This window comes from Heteronotia binoei, chromosome 11, assembly GCF_032191835.1.
Source record: "Heteronotia binoei isolate CCM8104 ecotype False Entrance Well chromosome 11, APGP_CSIRO_Hbin_v1, whole genome shotgun sequence".
Classification (NCBI taxonomy): domain Eukaryota; kingdom Metazoa; phylum Chordata; class Lepidosauria; order Squamata; family Gekkonidae; genus Heteronotia; species Heteronotia binoei.
The window spans coordinates 50,853,814-50,873,519 of NC_083233.1; the positions used below are offsets into that span (position 1 = coordinate 50,853,814).

Genomic DNA, 19,706 nt, shown 5'->3' on the forward strand with positions numbered 1-19,706 from the left:
TTTTTAAATGAAGTTCCTTAAAACAGAAGCTTCCTTATAAGCAAAAGTTGCCATCTTACTAACCCTCAAATAAAAAGGCACAACAAACGCATACATTCACTTTGGCATTCATCTCATTTCTACTAGGAAGTACCCCCACTCCCATGGAACACCTCCCTATAGCATAAAAAGCACTAGAGAAGGAAGGAAGCTTTCAGGCTTTCTCATTACAGCCAAAGCAACTAAAAAGTCAGAAAGGCAAACTAGAACCATCATTGTTGTGTGAATAAAACTGGGGACTCTGACTTCCAGGCATGGCGGACTATTCAGCCCTTCACTATATAGTGAATGGAACAGTACAAGCACAGAATAAAGTTAGTTAGCTATTACTCCCCACATCTAGACACTGGTACTGGAGAACCTGTTTTCTTGCTGAAAGAAATGTCTTTTGAATCAGCAGATACTATCAGTGAACTGTTCCAATTTATCATGAAGTACAAACCAAATAAATTACAGCTTTTTCTCATGGAAGACAGCTCTTGCAACATGAGTTGATTTCTGTAATCTCCACCATCTAATGACTAAGCAGAAGCATCCTATCTCTTTTTGAAGCAACTTGGTTCACACATTTTCAGGGCCAAAGCCTGCTACCTTATAGAAAACTTACTCCTCAAGTAAGTCATAACCCTCTGAAATGGGGTAGAGAGGGCTCATTCAATGAAGTGATCAATAGCCATCAGTCTTTCCAAAGCATGGAAATGCATGGCTGGGAAGGGTGGGTAACAGAACCAGGGTTACAAGACTCTACCATGTGCCACTAATGGCTGCAATGATTCTGTTCTAAGAAAGGCTATTCTTGCAAAACTTCTTAATCAGTAGATAGTGGAAACAAGATGACCCTAGAAGGAATCTGGCATTCCTAAGTGAGAGATGAGACAATCTTCTCATAAAAAACGATGTAAACAAGCCTCTAAATAAACAGCAACTAAAAGGTAACCAGAAAGGAAAGACACTAATAAGAACAATATACCTATGCTCATGACCACAAGAACACGTACCTCTGAGCTCATGTACCATCTAACTGCTATGAAAATAGGCCAAGTCAGCTAACCAGAATTGCTATTGCTGAATGGCTTTCAGATCTGCTTGTTATAGTTTTGGGGCCTAACAAAGCAAATACTATTTCCTATCACTTTAAGCAAAGTCTGGAATTTGCAAGAAAAAAAGAAAATGGAAGAACAGTGGCAAACAACCATGATGTACTATAACAGGGCACTCAACCATAAACTAGAAGTATCTAATTCCTTCCAGCTTCTCAGAACACTAGATGAGGTTCAAGAGCCAAACTGGAAAAGAAAGCTAACAGGTGGGATACAGGTTTAAGACATACCTCCTGTCATGTTTGATCTAAAAAGCATTTTGGGGACAAAAGTACAGCAAAGGCTCACATTTAGATAGGCTTTCCTTTTAAGTTTGATTCCAAGTTGGGGAGGAAGAGGAAGAGATGGTTGTTTAATGCATTTGTTGGCATTGGTGTTGTAAGTATTCCCCATATACTCTAGCACTGTACCTGGAAAGGATCAGTAGCCAGTCAGGCTTACATACATCCAGTTGTTAGCACCTAAATGACTTGCTATTATCACATCTTTTGAGCTGCACTTTTAAAGTCATTTAGAGGTGTGTTGAAGCTTATAGCTAGGGGAAATTTAACAGTCCAGGGAAGAACATGTTGAAAACATTAACCTGACCAAAGTGGGCATGAAGTGAAAAAGGTCTCTATGGAAAGGGTTGGTTCATGAAAGATCACTATAACAGACCACATCAATGCCATGACTCTTTCCATGCTACAAGGACAACAGCTAACATTCCTCTCAGATACATGCCAAAATCTCTTAGCAGAATCAGGAGTGGAGGCTCAATTGATCCAACTTTGCACTGTGTTGTGGATATTCCACAGACACAAGAACTACTGGCCACCTTCCAGTTTGAATTTATAGGGATGCTACTAGTTTTCGTGAACTAATGAGTTAATGTATACAGCCTATATGCATCCAATCCCTGGCACAGGCCATCAGTCTTTGAGGTTCCAGAAGCAGCTCAAGGAGTTCTAAGATCAGGGAACAAAGCTGTGCTCAAGGTCCCCCTGTCACACTTACAGGCAGAGATGTCTCTTCAGTTCCAAAGATGACAAGGCTTCTGGCTCAAGGAAATCAGAGGCTACCCAAGGAAAAGTACACAAATTGCTGTGCTATCCTACATATCCACTGCAGTTTACCAATCAGGTTCTCATCATGATACAAAGTAGGGGATAGACCAAGAGTCAATCTACTGTGGAGAAAAATGGAAGCTGAAAGTAGCATATAAAAGAGCACCCCCAGCCCAACAAATAAAAATATCCATGTTACAGATGACATGACAAAAGGGTCTGTTCAAGGCAGAAGTTGTTCTGCACTACAGTGATTGAGCAAATAACGTTTCTCACAGCCTGAGAAACTCAACAGGCCAACTTGCTCACCCTGTTCTAATGACAACCCTGACTCCAAAAGACTTTTTTAAACCAACTGACCATCCAGCAAGGGTGAACCTTCTCTCTTTCATAACAGAAAGGAAGTACCATGTTTTTAGTTACAAATGTCAAAAAGCCCATCTAATCCACCACCCCCCAGCAGTTCTAGCACACGTTTTATTCCATCCAAGGATGCTCAAAGGCAAAGTTTGCTTTTTTAAAGCCAAAATATGAACCTTTGCCCTCCCTGGTATTTTTCATCTTTTTTACTTCTTCTTCCTTTCTTCGGAAGGAGGGAGGGCTGTAGTTCAGCAATGTCTTTTAGCCAGAAGTACTGAGTCTTCACATCAAGATTCTCTGGACAGGACAGGTGGCTACTTGTGGTACAGCTGTGTAGAACCCAAAGCCTTGCAGCTGAGAGGGAGGGGGGAGATGAAGGACACCCTTCTCAAAGAAAGTGGTACAAGCTCGCCTTGGATTGTACCTGGTACTCCTTAACAACCCTTTATTTTCCTTAAATTATGAGAAACTAGGAGAAACCAAAACATCTGCTGTGTCTGCTCTGGTTCCTTCCCTTCCAGCCTTGCTGTTTTGTCTTTCATAACCTGCAGAGGCAGAAGAGGGTAGGAATGAAGACACCAAAGGCCACTAAGATAGGGAACATGAGGCTGCTGTTGTCCGAGGCATAGGGGTTTGGTGTGCGGGGGCCCGACTGGACCCGGTTCTTATTGGTCTGCTTTTTAGTGCTGGAGCCTTCCTCATACTCCTCTTCATCTTCCTCCTCCTCTTTTTTCTCCAAGCCTGGGTGGGGCTGCAGCTTTGGAACATCTGTGGAAGAGAAGAAATGTGAGAGTCTATACCGGGGTGGCCAATGGTAGCTCTCCAGATGTTTTTGCCTACAGCATGGCCAATGGCTGGGGCTGATGGGAGTTGTAGGCAAAAAACATCTGGAGAGCTACCGTTGGCTACCCCTGGTCTATACCATACACATTCAAGCAAAAGCAATGCTTCATGCTAGAAAGATGCAACATCACATTACTCATTACATTTTTCAGATGTGCACCTATGTTTTAAATGTGAATACAAGAAACACACGTTCCTAAACATGTATACCATACAGATACATTAATGAGGAAGTGTGGCAGCAGCACTCTGTTGAGCATGCATGGTGGCACACCCAGTTTTGCTTCTGCATAATGCCTGAGAAGGCTACAAACTATTTCTGATAAAGAAGAGTTTTCAAATCCAACCATAAAACACTTCTCAATTTATAATAAACTTATTTGGAATATGGCACTTTCTTACTCAACAAAACTGTTTTGAATTCTGTAAAAGCCTCAAGCATTGCCATACTCAATTAAATTGATGAACTCTAAATCAATACACACCATACCATCTGATTTCTCCGAAGTGCAAAGACTTCACATTCATTGACGCAAAATATGAATTGGGGGTATGTATGTGCAGATGTGCACATGCCAAAGAATGTTGTGCGGGACCAAATTTTGCAGTTTCAGAGGACCTGATACAAACAAAACTGGTTTGTGGCTTTTGTAATCAGACAAGAAAAATACAGGGGACAGAACAGCAGGGCTCTGTAATGACCTGCTGCATTGGAGGGGGGAGAGAGGGAAGAGAACAAAGCTATGCAGGGCAAATTTAGAGGGCAAAGTTAGTAGGGCCCTGTGACCACCTGACCATCAGTTGCCCAATAGTGCAAATGACTGGAGGTAACAGACGCAAAACATACTTTGAAGGACTGATCACAGTCTTAACATGATGTAGTGCTGTCCCTGAATTGCCTGTGCAATGCAGGATATTGAAGGGGGCACAGGAGGGTATATGGCCTGGTCAACTCTCTGTTGACCAACTTTTGGGCCTCTCCTTTATAGCACTCTGTGATGACATACAGAGTAGCTGGGGACTTGAAAAAAGAGAAGGCTAAAATCAAAGCTATTAAAGGAAACTCACCATCTACTGTTCCCCGGAGGACATACAGTGCACAGACTTTTGGATTATCATAGTACCCCTGGAGAAACAGAAAACAGATCAGCTTTACTACTAAACACTGGCTTCCACAGATTGCCTGATACAGTTTCCTTGAATGTGGAACAAATAAGCCTGTACAAGTGTGATTAAATCAAAGGGAAATGCAACTGCCCAACCCCTTCCTGCAATTCAGTGGAAGCCTGGCTAAAGGCAAAGTAAAACTGTATATCAATTCTCCATTGTAAGCATAGTGCTTTTATAATAGGTCTTCAATTCATGTGAAGATCTAAGCTTTCAGAAGTTTCCACTTTCCTATGGGACAAGCTTCAGGTTTGGGCAAGGCCCTTGGCAAGATGCAAGCAGGCAGGTCACTCTCTCCTCCTACCTATTAGATCACAAGAACAAGAAGCAGCTCATTCCTTCCTTCAATGCAAAGGGCAGCTCTGGTTACTAACCATCATCTAAGCAAGTTCACAGTGATGGAGAAGCAGCAGCTGTCTGCCTCATTTGCCCCTCTCCCATTTATCAATGGGAGTAATTGCTCCAAGCAGTCAACACTGTTTGCTCAGCACAGGAAGGACAAGCCAGCCAACCAATTTACATTTCTTTCTGTTACACAGAAAAGGAACCAGATAAGAAAGTGGAAGCATATTTGCTGAGTCAGGGAAGAGAGGCTACTTCCAGGGGGAGGACAATCCCTCCAGTGCTTCAAGTGAGATGGGCTTGTAGGTAACTGCAGGCAAAGCAGCAACAAGGTCCTGCCACCTGCTTGCCTGACTCCCTCTCAGTAGTGAAAGCTGCTCCTAGCCACCAACACTGCTCGCACAGATGGGCAGATTGTGACAAGCTTGATGGGCAATAAGGGGGAGGAACAAGAGCCGTCTACTGCCACCAGTCATAGAAAGTTAATCCCTTCAGAAGGTCTGATCTCAGTGCCAATGCTGAGAATAAAGGTAACAGTTATGGCTGTGCCAGGGATCAACAGTGGGATCACTGCAGTTCAGGAGCTGCTCAACAAATACTTAATGATGTGTAGTAATAGAAAGAAAACCAAACCTGGAATATTTACATTCAAGAGGCGCACATGCCTCTCAAATCTCAGAACACCGTTGCTTAACAGATCAGCATACTATTTCATACAGTGGAAAGGAAAGTTCAAGCTCTTACTAACATAAATCACAGAAATTTTGATTTTAGAAAAGTTAGCTTTAATGGATTTTCATCAGGGTTCATTTTGAGCATTTTCAATATTATTCAGTTTGAAAGATAATCTCTGAGCTTCCAGAACTGGAAGTCACAGAATTGGCAAGAAAGGAAGATTGGCAAGAGGCAGAATAATATTCATCATGAATATAGGCAAGCATATGCATCAAGGGTAGAATTATGCTGTACTGGAGGCACAGTGGACAATATATTGTACTCCCAGAATAGGATTTGTGTAAAACGATACAACATCCACTGTTTGTTGCAGACTGCAAGTTATGCTGACCCTATCAGCAGTGACTCCAAATGCAGGATTCTCCCTAGAAATAAATGACAGTCATTTCCTTCCTTTTATGCAAATGACAGGGTGCTCTCAGACACATTATTTAGGGCTAAATTTGTTTCCAGCCTCTGTGTTGATCTCAGTTTTCCTCCCCACTATTGAGAATGAAGCCAGTTCTTGCATGAGTTTCATTCTGGATTCCCTTTTTAGTATACCCTGCTCAATGCAGTGGGGGGGGCATAGTAGTACTAAGTAATGAATAATACTGATGCATCTGCACCTTGCATACCTTTTAGTTGCCTCAGAATATCTAATAAGCATATGGTATGTGGTTGTAGGTAAAAAAAACACACACAACTCCAACAGTTCTGCATTAAACAGACAAAAAGATGGTCTTCAAACCAAAGTTTGTTACCTTGACAAACTCAATGTTGAGCTTCCCTGTGAAGGTAGAAACTTCTCCCTGAACACTCAGCTTCCCCTTCTTGATACTGATAGGAATAACCTCATCATGGGCTGTGCTGTGCCCAACTCTATCAAAGATGTCCAGGTCCTTCACTACCACGTGCCCATTCACACGCACATCAAAAACCTTTTGGATGGAGAACAAAGAAGAGAGAAAAGGAATCAGGCCTATTGTTTTTACAGAGTACTAATTGTCAACTGAGAGCACCACAGACAGAAAAACCACCAGCAGGTAACTGACTTATATATTTCTAAATCTTCTTTTAACCCATAAGACTCTCCAATGTGGCTTATATAAAATTATGAAATACAATTAATTTGGGGATGCTTCTACTCACTCTAACATTTGAATATTAAGCCTTTCTATTTTTCCCATCCCATTTCATCCATCACTCTCCCCTGTCTGCTGACAACCAGATAAGTCTGTTGCCTGCCTCTAAGCTCTTTATTGTCCCCCTTCAAGGACTGCTGTTTTGGGTTTTTCTGAAAACAAAGTTAAAGGTATAAAGGGGTTGCATAGCACAATTATGTATATAAAAACAATTATATAACACAGAGATATGAAACAAAAAGCATTTCTCCTGAATACCCCCTTCATTACAGTTTTTAAAACACTGTCTATAAGATACAATGGTACTTACATCTGTTGGGATACATTTATATTCAACATTTTAGATTTCAAATTTTATAACTAATCTATTTTACACCTACAGTACTAGTTTCATCTTTGCCACATATTTGGTAATATATATTTTTGCCACCTCTACCTACTCACTGTAACTTTTAACAATAGTTTATTTATTTAGGCAATTTATATTCCACCCTTTCCCAAAATGGGTAACATTCTAAAAACAGTATAAAACAACAGTTAAAAAACAAATCAATAGGAATAATACAGTTTGATACTCTTTTTTTCAGGCAGAATGGCAATGCCCAAAGGATCTTCAAGCTCAAAAAAAGCAACATGAGTAATGTGGGCTTTTCTGGCAGAATAGGTTCTACAAGTGTAGAGTATATCAGAGTATAGAAAGAAAATCTATTTACACACACACACAGATAAAAGAAAGTAGAAGGTATTTCTGCTCAGGATCTAGTTCTTTATACATTTATATTCAAGATATTACACTGAAAATTTATTCTCATTCTGCTTCTGCATTTCAACACATTTATTTACAAATTTTTGAACTGTTTCTTATTCTAAATTTGTCTTCTGCTTGCATAATATACACTCCATCTCTCCTCAAATTCTGTAATTGATTTACTTCTCAGAGAAATTGTTAATTTTGCAATTACTGCATATTCAGCAAGTTTATTTTCCCATTCTTCTAGTTGGGGGCAGACATTGCTACATGAAGGGCTGCTGGTCTTTTAATGTTCAGTGGCAAAAAGCGGGAAGCCAGCAAAACAACTAACCTGTCAACGTTTGCTGGTTTAGTAGTATTCAAGTTAGTGTAGCACTTAGAGTGCTGGGCTAGGACCAAGAAGACCTGGTTCAAATTCCAATTCAACTTCCTGGTTCAAATTCCAGTTCTCTGGTGAGCAGCCAGAGTGACCTTGGCCAGTCATTTGCTCTCAGCCCAGCCTAACTCTCAGGACTGTTGTGAGGATAAGACAGAGGAAGGGAGAGCCATGTATGCCACCATCAGCTCCCAGGAGAAAGGACAGAATAAAAATGTAACATCAACTGCACAAGTTTCTCAAGCAGCACAGAAGCAGACAACTTTATATGATGCTTGTCTGAAAAATTCTCTGTAACAAAAATCCTGCCTGCTGTGTCACCAATAGAGATCACCCTAAAACAGATTCTGCCTTCTAAATTTCATACCTCAGGTTTTGGCAAGAGCATGCCAAGATGTGAAGCTCTTTTTTTCAGGCAGAATGGCAATGCCCAAAGGATCTTCAAAAGCTCAATAAAAGCAACATGAGTAACTGTGGGCTTTTCTGGCAGAGCAGGTTCTACAAGTGTCAACAGAAATTTAGAAGGGGGAAGAGGAAAGACCTGTTCTCCCCAAAAGAGCACATTCCCCAAATAACTGAGTTCTTAAGTTCAGTGAAAAATAATACAGCAAGCAGTACATGCATTTTGGGATGAACCCTTAAGCTTAGCTAGCCTTGGCTTTCTGCCAATACTGCAGGGACCAGCTTAGCCCTCAGAATCACTCTTGCTACTTTTAGATGTTGTTTTTGTCCATTAATGAAAAGAGAATACCTGACAGACACCCAGACATGAAAGCCATAAGCAGACCCAAGTGGTTTCAGAATAAGTCAACAGAGTCCCACTGGGAGAGCATACTTACTTACCTTCTGCTGGGATTGTGCAAAATAGACTTCAGCAAACTTCAACACGAGCACATAATCCCCCTCCTCCTTGATGGGGACCTCATATCCAAAAGTTTCCTCATTGTAGCGTTCCGTCTGATATAGAATCTGATCCTCTGGACTGGATCGCAAGATCGGCAGTTTCATGCCATAGTCAGAGGCTGTATTAAACAAACAAACAAACAACAAATAAATAAAATGTTAAACTCTAACAGTACTTTGACTTAGTGACTGTAGACTCAGAGACAACTAGCCCATTTACTTGCCAACCTCAACAATTCTATTACTCCTTTCTGCAAAAATTATTACAGTCCTAAGCGGGGGGGGGGGGGGGGAGAGCCCCTTATCAGAGACTCAGAAAGACCAGGCCAAATCTGACAACTAGAATACTCCATGAGAAGATTATATTTGGCTCACACACTCCTGCATACAGCTTGGTTTCTCATCAGTGGATAACATGCTGAATTACAGCTTAATGAGTGAAAAGACTCCCCACAAAGAGGAGCTTCGTGAGTAAAGATGTGCAAGTTCTGTCTGCAGCATTTGATCTATGCTGACCCATTTACATGAACAGGAAACTGTATGATCAAGTGATGAACCCACATGACCTATGTGGAGGCTCACAAGCTGTCAGTCAAGTCTGTCAGCAACAAGTTTTTTTCTTGCTTTATGTCCATGTTTTAAAAAGCTAGCTTTGAATAGCTGATTAAGTGCAGATTCAACATCAACACATCTTATGCATTTCACATCTTAACTTTGCACCCCCGTAAGGAGTGCTTCTCTGCCCCTGCAAAATCAAGAAGAGGAGGCAGGCAAAAAAGAAAATTTTTTTGGCTGCATCCCCTTCTTGATTTTGTAGGGGCCGGAAGAATGCTGCTTATGGGGGTGCAAAGTCTTTCTCTCTCTGTATGTATGTATGTATGTATGTATACATACATATGTATATATCCAAGCTTGAGCATGACATAACAGAACTCTGCCTCCTCAACAGTCATCATATCCTAGGTGAATTCCACTTTGTTTAAAGAGATCATGTAAGACTTCACATGGTTTATAAAGGCTATGATTTAATGCTTGCACCTGGTATTACTGTTGCAACCAGAAGCTCTGCCATTCTCATACAAAAATGTCCATATATTTCAAGAAGTTAAATAACTCAAGAGCCCAGAGTCCACAGCCACTAGTTGACAGAAGTGGTTGTCTACTGTATTTCTGCGTGAGTCACTGCTCTGGCCTGGTCTCCTTCCACCAGGAAGCAGAAACAAATGAGTCTAGCCTCCTCCACTGAGGGTGCACAGCTCTTACTCTTTCATATTTCAAAACTATGGGTGAAAGAATATAGGTGCGCAAATCAGAGTAGTTATCCATGGATTCTCATGTCTTTCTCACTTCTAAAAAGCCCCAGAATTACTCAGAAGTAGAGTGCCTCAGGTCCCAACAGTTAGAGAAATCCTGACACAGTGCTTTCTAGAAGGGAGAAACTTACATGTGAAGTCATGGATAACTACAGCCTATGGACAAATCAGCTATTAATGGAAATCAAACGGAAAAGGAATTCTGCAACAGCAAGCCAAGCAAAAAACTCCCAAAGGGAACCCACTTAAATGAGCAAGAGGAAATTAAAACCAGCCCTAAGCCCTTCTGGTGCACGCAGACGTAAGTGCAATACGGCTGAACCCCCCTCCACATATTCTTTCTTAAAGCTAAAAATGCAAAGATGGAGGGGATAGATGTGTGATCACTGGCAAAATGCAGCAGAAGAATAACATCTCAAATTAATCTCCTGAGTACTAAGAGAGATCTGTGCTTCTGGCAGCCTACAGGCTAGCAAGACAGCATAGCCCAACTTACATCTATAATTACAAGGAGAGAGAAAACCGCAGAGAAAAAAAATTACGGTCAATGAGTAGTCACAAGAAAGTGAGAGAAAGGCAAAAATGCGCAACCCCTTTAATAGGGAAGAGTCACTCAAATAAATGCAGACACCTCAAGTTGTATCTAGTTAATGCCCCATCAAGGCCTACTCTCCCTCACCCTTAGACACAGCACTTCAGAACTGACCTGGCAGTGTTACAAGGTAAGCGGACTTTAGATAGAACCAACTAAACTACTGAGTAGCAGCTACAAATGATGCTTTGTATACCAAGAGCATCCAGAGGTAGATTTCTTTATTGCTGAACCTGCAAAGCAGGAATGGAGGTGTGAAAAGAAACTTGTTATCAGGGAGAGATTTACTTCTGACCAAGAGGCAGCGGCAGCTTCACATTCACCCAAGCTGCAGATCCAGTTAAGTGTGTCCAACAATTTCTTATCACAAATGAAGTGGAATGTGTTGTTAAAGGTAATTATTAAAGGGGAAATTAGTTCTGACTGAAGTTTCAGACAGTACTTCCCATTATAGAAGGAGCAGAAGTCCCTTCCATATGGACATTCTGGAGCAAATGTAATGGATGGTCTGCTGGTCTGTGACATGGGAACACCAGGTTCAAGTCTCTGGGGTGTCATGAAGCTAGGAATGCAATGCTGCTGGAACTTTGAAACGAGGTGGGGGGGAGGGGGAGTTGGAAGAAATTTTAAGGGAAGTTGAATATATACAACTTTCCCCCTTACCAATTATAAAGATATTTTACTGCTTCAAGATGGACTTAATAATTTATAACTTAGCACATAAAACTGTAGTATCTGGCATATTTGTAAAACTTCCAGTATAAATGCTAGAGCATTTCTGTAAGCAAAATAATAAATAATAGAGAGTGCACTATGCTATGTTAGTAAGGCTTTTTGCCATCTGAGAGGTCAGAAAAATAAAAATTAAGCATGGAAACATTAATATGTAGTACGCAAAATGAAGTATATTATTTGGGCAGAAAGTCTCAGTCTCAATAGCACTGGCAGCATATTTGGAAGTGGACTTAAATTTTACAATTACGGAATATTCATCATGGACAAAGTTTGCTACAAATATCATCTAATGTTGAAATTATTTTATTCTAAAATCTTCATACCACATAGTTTTTTCAATGCTCTCCAAAATTTCCAGTTTTCAGGCCTTTACATCTCTGTATGAAACCTGCTGGTAACTACAGAAATGAGTAACAAGTGAGGGCCACTCAATAAGCACTTGATTTTAGACCCAGACTCGGTGCTTGTACAAGGAACTACCTTTCCCTTTACAGGCTGAACAAAGCACTCACCTTCCCAGCTGAGACTGGATAATGTCTGTGAAATGGAAATGCAACTTGTACACTTGTAAAGTTATTGCAAGGAAATAGAGAAATATTATTGCCAAGGCCAAGGGACAAGCAGCTTGAAGCTGAATAAGCACTGACAACACACAACATTCTCCCAGGCCCAAATACATCCCAGATGTAAATGAAAAATTCAAATCTCCCCACGAAGGAAACTGGACTATATAGCACGGACCTAGCCTCTTCAATACGGCACAGCTAATGGGAAGGAACTCTTGAAGTAACTCTGCAAGGAAAAGACTGACTCTGACTTAAGCCTTGCAAGTGGCCGCTTCCTCTTTCAACAGCAGATGCTCAACCAACCTGCAGCTTGGAGCAGGTCCAGCATGGGTTACTAGAACATGAGGACAAGAGGACAAAAGACAAAGCTTGGATAGTCCCACAGAGAACAATCAGCAGCCATAAAACTTACATTAGCACAGAACAGCTTTTATATTTATTTTTCATCTGGAAGAGTGGCTATAGGAGAAAACAACAACACTAGGATATCAAACAGCTGCCATGCTTGGAATTAAAAATCTGGTTCCGAGAAATTCAGAACATGTCCTTGTTCTGAATATAAAAGAGTATTCTAAGCTGGCACATGAAGGCCAATATCTAGAGTGTGGGTCTCTGCTCTATGGCCAGAGCAGGAGTTAGCCCAGGAATAGACTGGGAGCAAGTTAGTTTCCAATGGAAAGTACACAAAAATGTACATTTGCATGCTGTCCAAGCATGTTTCTCCAGTGTCACTTTTCAAGACTTTTATTTCACTGCTAGGAGAGAAGAAAAGCTCTTCCTTCTTCAATTACCATTTTACAGAACCTGAAGCAGTAAGCTAGGCGTATTCTAACCTACACAAAACACCTTTTAATTCCTGGTAAGGCCCAGATTTTACAGGCTGAAATCAACCTAGAAAAGCATCCCTGAGGGTCTTGCTCCTCCTACTACCAACAACACTTCTTATAGCAGAACTCCTGTAGCTTTAAGAGATCTGTGACAAGCAGACATTGTCTGCTAAGAAAAGCTTTACTTGCTGCATTTTTCTGTTATGCAGCTGTTTAAACACTTAGGAGAACTGTCAGGAAAGGACAGTCCTTGCTGAAGACTGGGAATAGAGACCAATGGAGCACTGGAGCAGAATGCACTTTAACAGCACATTCTGTTTCAGTCTCTTGAAGTGACAGGCAGTATTCCCTAAATGTGTTCCTGGGAACTCTAACATAAAGAACACACAGTCACATTAATAATACAAACTCAACCTTACACATCCCACACTATTATATGCAGATCAATGTACTGAATTCTGTGCAGTAAAAAACTGACTTCCTAAGAACCTTGGCTTTTGATAAGAAGTGACAGGAAGTTTATAGCCCTAATGGCTGCACAGCAATATGTGAAGAAGGAAATGCAGATTATCACTACAGAGGGAACCATCCTCTATGGACACCCCCACCTTTCCCCCCTAAAAATCAGAAGTTGGGGAACAAGTAAAAAGAAAATCCTATTACATTTTTCAAGTAAGTGACATGCTCAAGACAAAGGTTTAGTCAAAATGCTTTCTAAAAGTTGCAAAGTATGAACATTTTGATGTATGATCATCTTCTACAGCATTAGATAATAACTCCTGCATATGCTGTTCAAAATTCAAGATAACATTTTCTGCACCTTCATGAGAAGAGTATTCAGGGCTACCTTTATTTGTAAAATTGCTGCTTAGTTTCCTCTGATGGCTTTGATCTAATTTCATGGAAATTCTAGAAGCCAGTCCCCTGGATCTGTTCTCTTGACCTTTTCCCCTATGTCTACCATTTCAACTGTCTCCCCACTGGACTATAACAACAGACACTTAGCTTCAGGGAAACAAGCAGTTTACTGCCTTGCTTTGCTAGGGGATAAGAGCCAGAAAGGAGGGTGTGTGTGTGGAGAAGGCAGAAACCTAAAAAGTAACAAAGTTGCAGATAACAAACATCTGTGTTCTTAGGGAGAGCTGACAAGTTTCTGTGCTGTATGCACCCAGTCTATCATACATGCAATTTTGTTGTAACAAAACAAAGGCATTTATATTTCAAATGTCATAAATATTCCAGATAGTAAAACTGTGTATGCCAATGATGCACCTTAACATTTCTGAAATAGTAGAATAATTTCAGGGTTGATCAGGAAGTAAATATTAATAGTGCAATGCTTTCCAAAACTTCTGCCCCCCTCCAGGAAAAGAAGATGTGTGGAAACCATTTCCCCACCACGGCTTCAACCTTTCAATATTCTGGTGTCACACGATTATGTAAATTAGGGAACATCTGTATAAATTAGCATGATTCTGAACAATATGAGTTTCATCTTATGCTAGTATATAAATGTTAAAACTGTATGTATATTATCTCAGCAATCTTTACAACAGACCTAAAAGATAGGAGAATATTATCTACATATAAGAGAAATGAGGGAGGGGAGTCTAAAGATAGAGTGTAGATTGCTCAAGGCCATTTGGCAAGTTCATGACAGAAGAGAGAGTCAAACACTTTCTGCTCAGTTTCACTCTCTGATGCAACAGCATCAAACCTTGACACTAACTTCAGCAACAAGATCACAAAGACAGGATACTGCAGCTTCCCAGCAAAAGTTACATCCAGTACTTTCAAAAAAATCTCCCCAACTTAAAAACCATGGCTTCAGGGTATTGCAAAATCATAACTCCTTACTGGCAGGCAGTCTACATCGTGGCACTGCTATATGTGCTTCTGACACCCACATCAGGCACAGATAGCTCTCTGACAGTCAGCAGACCCGGAAGCCTGAGCCCAACTGAAACCGTATGTGGGCAAGAGAACTGGGAACAACTGCAACCAAGTCAGAAAGAAAGCAATGTGTATGAGCACTTTGGTTAAATTAGCACATCGGGAACAACAAATGCCTGGAACCAGACAGAGAAACTAAGCCAAGCAACTGCACTTCAATAAGGGAAGAAAGTTGAAAGAATAGTTATTTGAGCCATTTTGTAAAGACTGGCTTAAGACTCAGCAGGTTCAGTCAGATTCTGAGCAGAGCTCCCAAGAAAAACATTCATTTGAAAGAAAACAGGTTCCATTACTCCATATTCAAAATGTCAACAACTGCTGAGATAATTTTTCCAGGAAGTTACAAAGGGGATGCACACCCCCAACCCTGTAGTGCACCAAACAATTGGAAACAGACTGCATGCTCAGATTTTAAGTCCTTACATTTACTAATATCCATTTATAATAATTCTTGGGACTTTAAGAAAAAATTCCAGCAACAGCATGAACTACAAACATAGCACAAATTTTAAAAAAGGACTGTTGTATGAAGAAAGAAGGCAGCAAGCACTGTGGAAATCAATATGCTGGAAACAGCGGAGCAGGAAGTAAGAAAGTATAAAACATTACGGGGCAAACAGGACGGGAAAATGGAATGTGAGAAAAAGACAAAAGGGGACCATAATGTAACTGGACAGGTATGCTAGCCTTGATACAGTTTAACTACTTTCCTATTAAAAAGGGAGGAAGGTACAGGTGCTAAAATGTCAATTTGTACATGCAATGAGAATCAGAGGTCACGGCACAATAATGTAAAAAGGATGGTGGCGGCATTTCAAGTTAGTTTATGTTCTAATTTTTCAAATATGGGAACAGTGGTAGTAAATAGGACTGGGGAGATTTTCTAAGAGGTTCGGGGGGGGGTTTCTTTTGAGACACAACTGACTTATGGTGACCTCATGGGGTTTTCAAAGCAAGAAATTTTCAGAGGTGGTTTGTCTGATATTTGATGAGATTAGGCAGGTCTGGGCTATCCAGGTTAGGGCAAGAGCTTCATACTGCAATAATTTTCTTTACTTGATATATTTACTGTGTCTTTCCATTCAAAGATGTATACATATTACTGTTAGGTAAAAATAAGACTAAGGCCAATGAAGTCAGTTAAGTAAAAATATACATCTTATAACTCAGCTAAGAATTCCCTATGCCTTTCACCACCAAGCTTCTTCAGGGGAATTTGTTAGTCTTTCAGTGTTCCTTCAACAAGAGTACAAGATTAGTAGCTTGCTAGTGAAACACGTAGGGAATTTCAGCTGAGTAATAAAATAGATATTTATACTTTACATGCACCTTCTTTATTTGGCCTTTTTTTTCCCTTAGGGACTGGTGCATCCCTTACAATTTCTCCTTAGATATTATTGTTAATCATTATAATACTGTGCTAACACAGATTGCGAAACTCTTTTTTAGTCAAAACTTTATGAGCAACGTAAGCATTTCCCAGTGGTTGCTTCTAATATGTGTACCAAGCACATGGCAACATCATGTCTGCTGGAAAAGAAGCCTGCTAATCTGGATAAGAAGAAAGCATGCCTTTGCTCCCACTGCACTAGAGAGAATTTAAGTGGATGTCTGAGAAAAGACAGAACTGGTAGTGGTGGATGGCTGTGTGCTAAGAATGTAACTACTACCTTTCTGGGTCAGACCAAAGGACCACTTGACCTATTTTAATATTCTGATGTCAAAAATAGTTCCTCAATGCCTCCAGGAAGCTCACATCACAGCCATCCTCTGATTTGCCTATAGATGCTAACATTCAGAGACAGTTGTTTATTTTATCTTCAGCCTGCCTTTCTCATTGAGATTCAAGGCAGAAAACAAAACACGGAAAAATAATTTGATCACACAGTATACGACATCCTATAAATGTTACCGTTATTAGGACCAATGTTCCCTCTAAGCTGAGTTAGTGTGAGCTAGCTCACAGTTTTTTAGCCACTGGCAGACACATTTTTGTCTCAGCTCAGGACGGATGGCCCCAGAACAAACTAATTTATGCAGTAGCCAGATCACTCATTCACAACCTTAATGCCAGTGGCTCACAAAGTAGAATTTTTGATCACAAGACTCTACAGCTTAGAGGAAGCACTGATTAGGACTATAGAGCTTAAACAAAACAAAGCATTGTGCTTTTACGCCTGGAACTTCAATTTAGCTAGCATGGCTTTCCCAAATGCATCTTCATCCATTCATTTGTCTGGCCATCTCAGCAACCAATGAAGATGAGGTCATCCCCACGTCTGGTAACAGCAGCAAGTTCAGCATGTTAACTCCGCATTATGCACTTAAGCACACTCTCTCCTCTGTTTAAAGGCTTCTGCCAACAGATCTCATTGGGTGACCTCCTGCTCCAGAGTTTAGTAACTGCCCCTCTTTCGGTTTTCAACCCTGCTGCTAACTGTATAAATCCATGCTTGCATCGAATATCTGCCTCACAAACAGCCCTCTCCAGCATCTGCAGACAAACGATCCAGTCAGCTACCACTGCTAATAACCCTATTTCCCCCATAAACTCGGTGACGTCTAAAGCCACCCCTCGTCCCGTGGCAGGGAGTTCCACAAGCTGACCACGGGCGAAGTGGTGGAAAGAAGATGCAAGCAAGGGCCTGGCTAAGGGCTCACCTCGTCCTACCCGTCCCTCGAGCGGATCCTTGCGGAAGTGGATGCCGTGGACATCTAGATGGGCCTCGCCACCCGCGTTGACGGCCCAGACCACCTTCTCTGCCAGGCCAGCCCCTTCTGCTGCGTAAGGAGGCGGCGGCAACAGCAGCGGGAGGAGAAGGAGGGCGGCCAGAAGCGGCGGCCCACCGGCCCCGGCCGCCACCGTGGCCGCCACCATCTCCGGCTCTTGCCTTGCTCCTCAGCGCGGCGTCAGCCCCGCCCCGCCGCCGTTCCTGCACATGCCGCTCGCCTCACACCGACACCTTCGTGGCCTCGGCCGCAGCAAGGGGGCAGCCTAACCTATTCGCTGTGCCGGCTAACCACGGCGTCAGCCAATCAGCACGCTACGTCGTGTAGCCTCGCCACTCTGTTGGCTGCCAGAGTTCCTCTTTTTGCGTATGGGGGCAAGGCAGCCGGCCCACAAACCCCGCTCGGCAAAGGAACAAGTTGCGTTGAGAAGACTAACTGCGAGCGAACTATTTACGGCGGGATTTTAGTGCGGCCGGCGAATTCTGAGGCAGTGGAGCAGACCATTTGAACGAATAGGGTTTTTTTCAGTTCCCCCGCACCTCTATGCACGCTTCCCGCCTTTCTCTTTACGTTAGAGCGGATGGCATATTCCATCTTTTGAGGTGATGCCATACGTATATGGTAGGAATCCGGCGTTTACTTTATCTTCTGTCTGGAGTGGCTTATCTAGGCATGGCATTTTTAATCGCAAGATATCGAAAGAGGGTGACTTTTCCCCCTTGTAACTGTTTTCATGGAACGAAATGAGCGCCGTCGGTTTTTCGTTCTCCCCCCCTTGCTGACACGTTTTGGTAGAGCCCATGACTGATTGCCCAATCAGAAAACTCCAGCGCAGCTAGTGGGCGCGGTGCAGTATGGGGAGAGTAGTGGGCGGAAGTTGATTTGGGGGTTGTCGAGGTAAGGAAATGTGTTCTTGAGGTAGGGGCGGAGCTAGCGGCCGAGAGCGGGAAGAGGAAAACTGGGCTGATTCCAACTTTGTTCTCGGAGCTTGTGAGTACCTGGATGGTGTTTTTCCTCTTCCTTTCCACAAGACGTGATACGCTTTCTCCTGCAGGTGGCCCCACATTCAGCGCAGATTCACGAAGTTTCTCTCTGGGTGGCTGTAGCGCAAGGTAACTCTCAGCACGCCAAAATACACGCAGTTGGTTAAAACAAGCAGTTACCCGTGCATACTTGCTGAAGCTGCTGCGAATAACACAGGAATCTCATTCACAGAGGAGGAAGTTGTGGTGTTTTGTGTTTGGGCGACTGAAAGTTGCTGGGAGAGGCTCCCACCTGTGGGCACCTCAGGGATCACGCCACTGTTGCTTGAGCCTAGCATTTGTTCGCTTAGAAAAAAATCCTCCTTGCATCCGGATTATAAGCTCTTCATTTCTTTTCTTTGCTTTATATAAGGCCTGCCTTGGTCCATGAGACTCAAAATGGGTTACACAGTGTAAATCAATGGAATAACAGTGTAAGTCTGTGCTTTTGGGGTTGTATTTTGGCTATTTCATATTGTAATTTTAATCTTGTTTTGTTTAATCCTTTGATGGAACCAGCGCTGAACCTGCTTTGCAGAAAGAGCAGGCTATAGGTAAAATTAAATAAATAAATTGGTTGAGACATCTAATAATGCAATGACACTAGGATTACAGCGATTTAAACATAAAAAATAATTACGCTTGGTATGTTGAACAGTGCAGAAAATGATATTATAGAGAGAAAGCAGTGCAGTAAGAACAGGATAATACATATAGGAAACATTACATAATAGTCTGATACAGTTCACAATCCTGTTCATTTTATAAACACTCCCTCCTGAACCATTCTGTTTTATGTAGTTGGCAGAATGATGAGAGTGTGGAAGCTTTCTTGACTTCTTCAGAAAGACCATTTTACAAGTGGGAGCCACAACAAAAAAATGTGTGAATGAGCATTGCTGATCTTTCTTGTTCATGGGTAGTATTGTTAAAAGCCTTGACTTAGTGATTTACAGAGAAAAGAAGGTTGTATTTACAATTTCAGGTTTCAGTAACTAAAGGAAGACTCACAAACTATAAAAAACAGGGAGGGCATTTTTATAAACCTTATTGAGAACAGGACTGTAGTCTATGCCACAGTCCCATACATTATTGATTTGTTGTAAGTTTGATCATGCTCCTACAGTATGATTGCATTTTTTTGTAAATCTATTTTCTGCATTGCTTGACATGGCATGTTTG

At 41.6% G+C, this 19,706-nt stretch overlaps 1 protein-coding gene across 1 annotated transcript; it reads right to left on the minus strand.

Annotated features, from left to right (window-relative positions):
• MLEC (malectin) lies at window positions 1–17,850 on the minus strand. The gene is made up of 5 exons (XM_060250292.1): window positions 17,434–17,850; window positions 8,727–8,905; window positions 6,376–6,552; window positions 4,457–4,514; window positions 1–3,313 (listed from the first exon to the last, which is right to left on the minus strand). Exons 1-5 carry the CDS (start codon window positions 17,648–17,650, stop codon window positions 3,084–3,086), a joined length of 861 nt encoding a protein of 286 aa, XP_060106275.1. The 5' UTR covers window positions 17,651–17,850; the 3' UTR covers window positions 1–3,083.
• Window positions 17,851–19,706: the final 1,856 nt, after the last annotated feature.

Excerpts from the sequence above, each read along its gene's own strand:
- MLEC (XM_060250292.1), bottom strand. The coding sequence starts at position 17,650 with ATGGTGGCGGCCACGGTGGCGGCCGGGGCCGGTGGGCCGCCGCTTCTG. Across the intron at positions 8,906-17,433 it reads CGAGGGACGGGTAGGACGAG|CCTCTGACTATGGCATGAAA; the intron begins GTGAGCCCTTAG and ends TGTTTAATACAG. Across the intron at positions 4,515-6,375 it reads TCAACATTGAGTTTGTCAAG|GGGTACTATGATAATCCAAA; the intron begins GTAACAAACTTT and ends CTGTTTCTCCAG.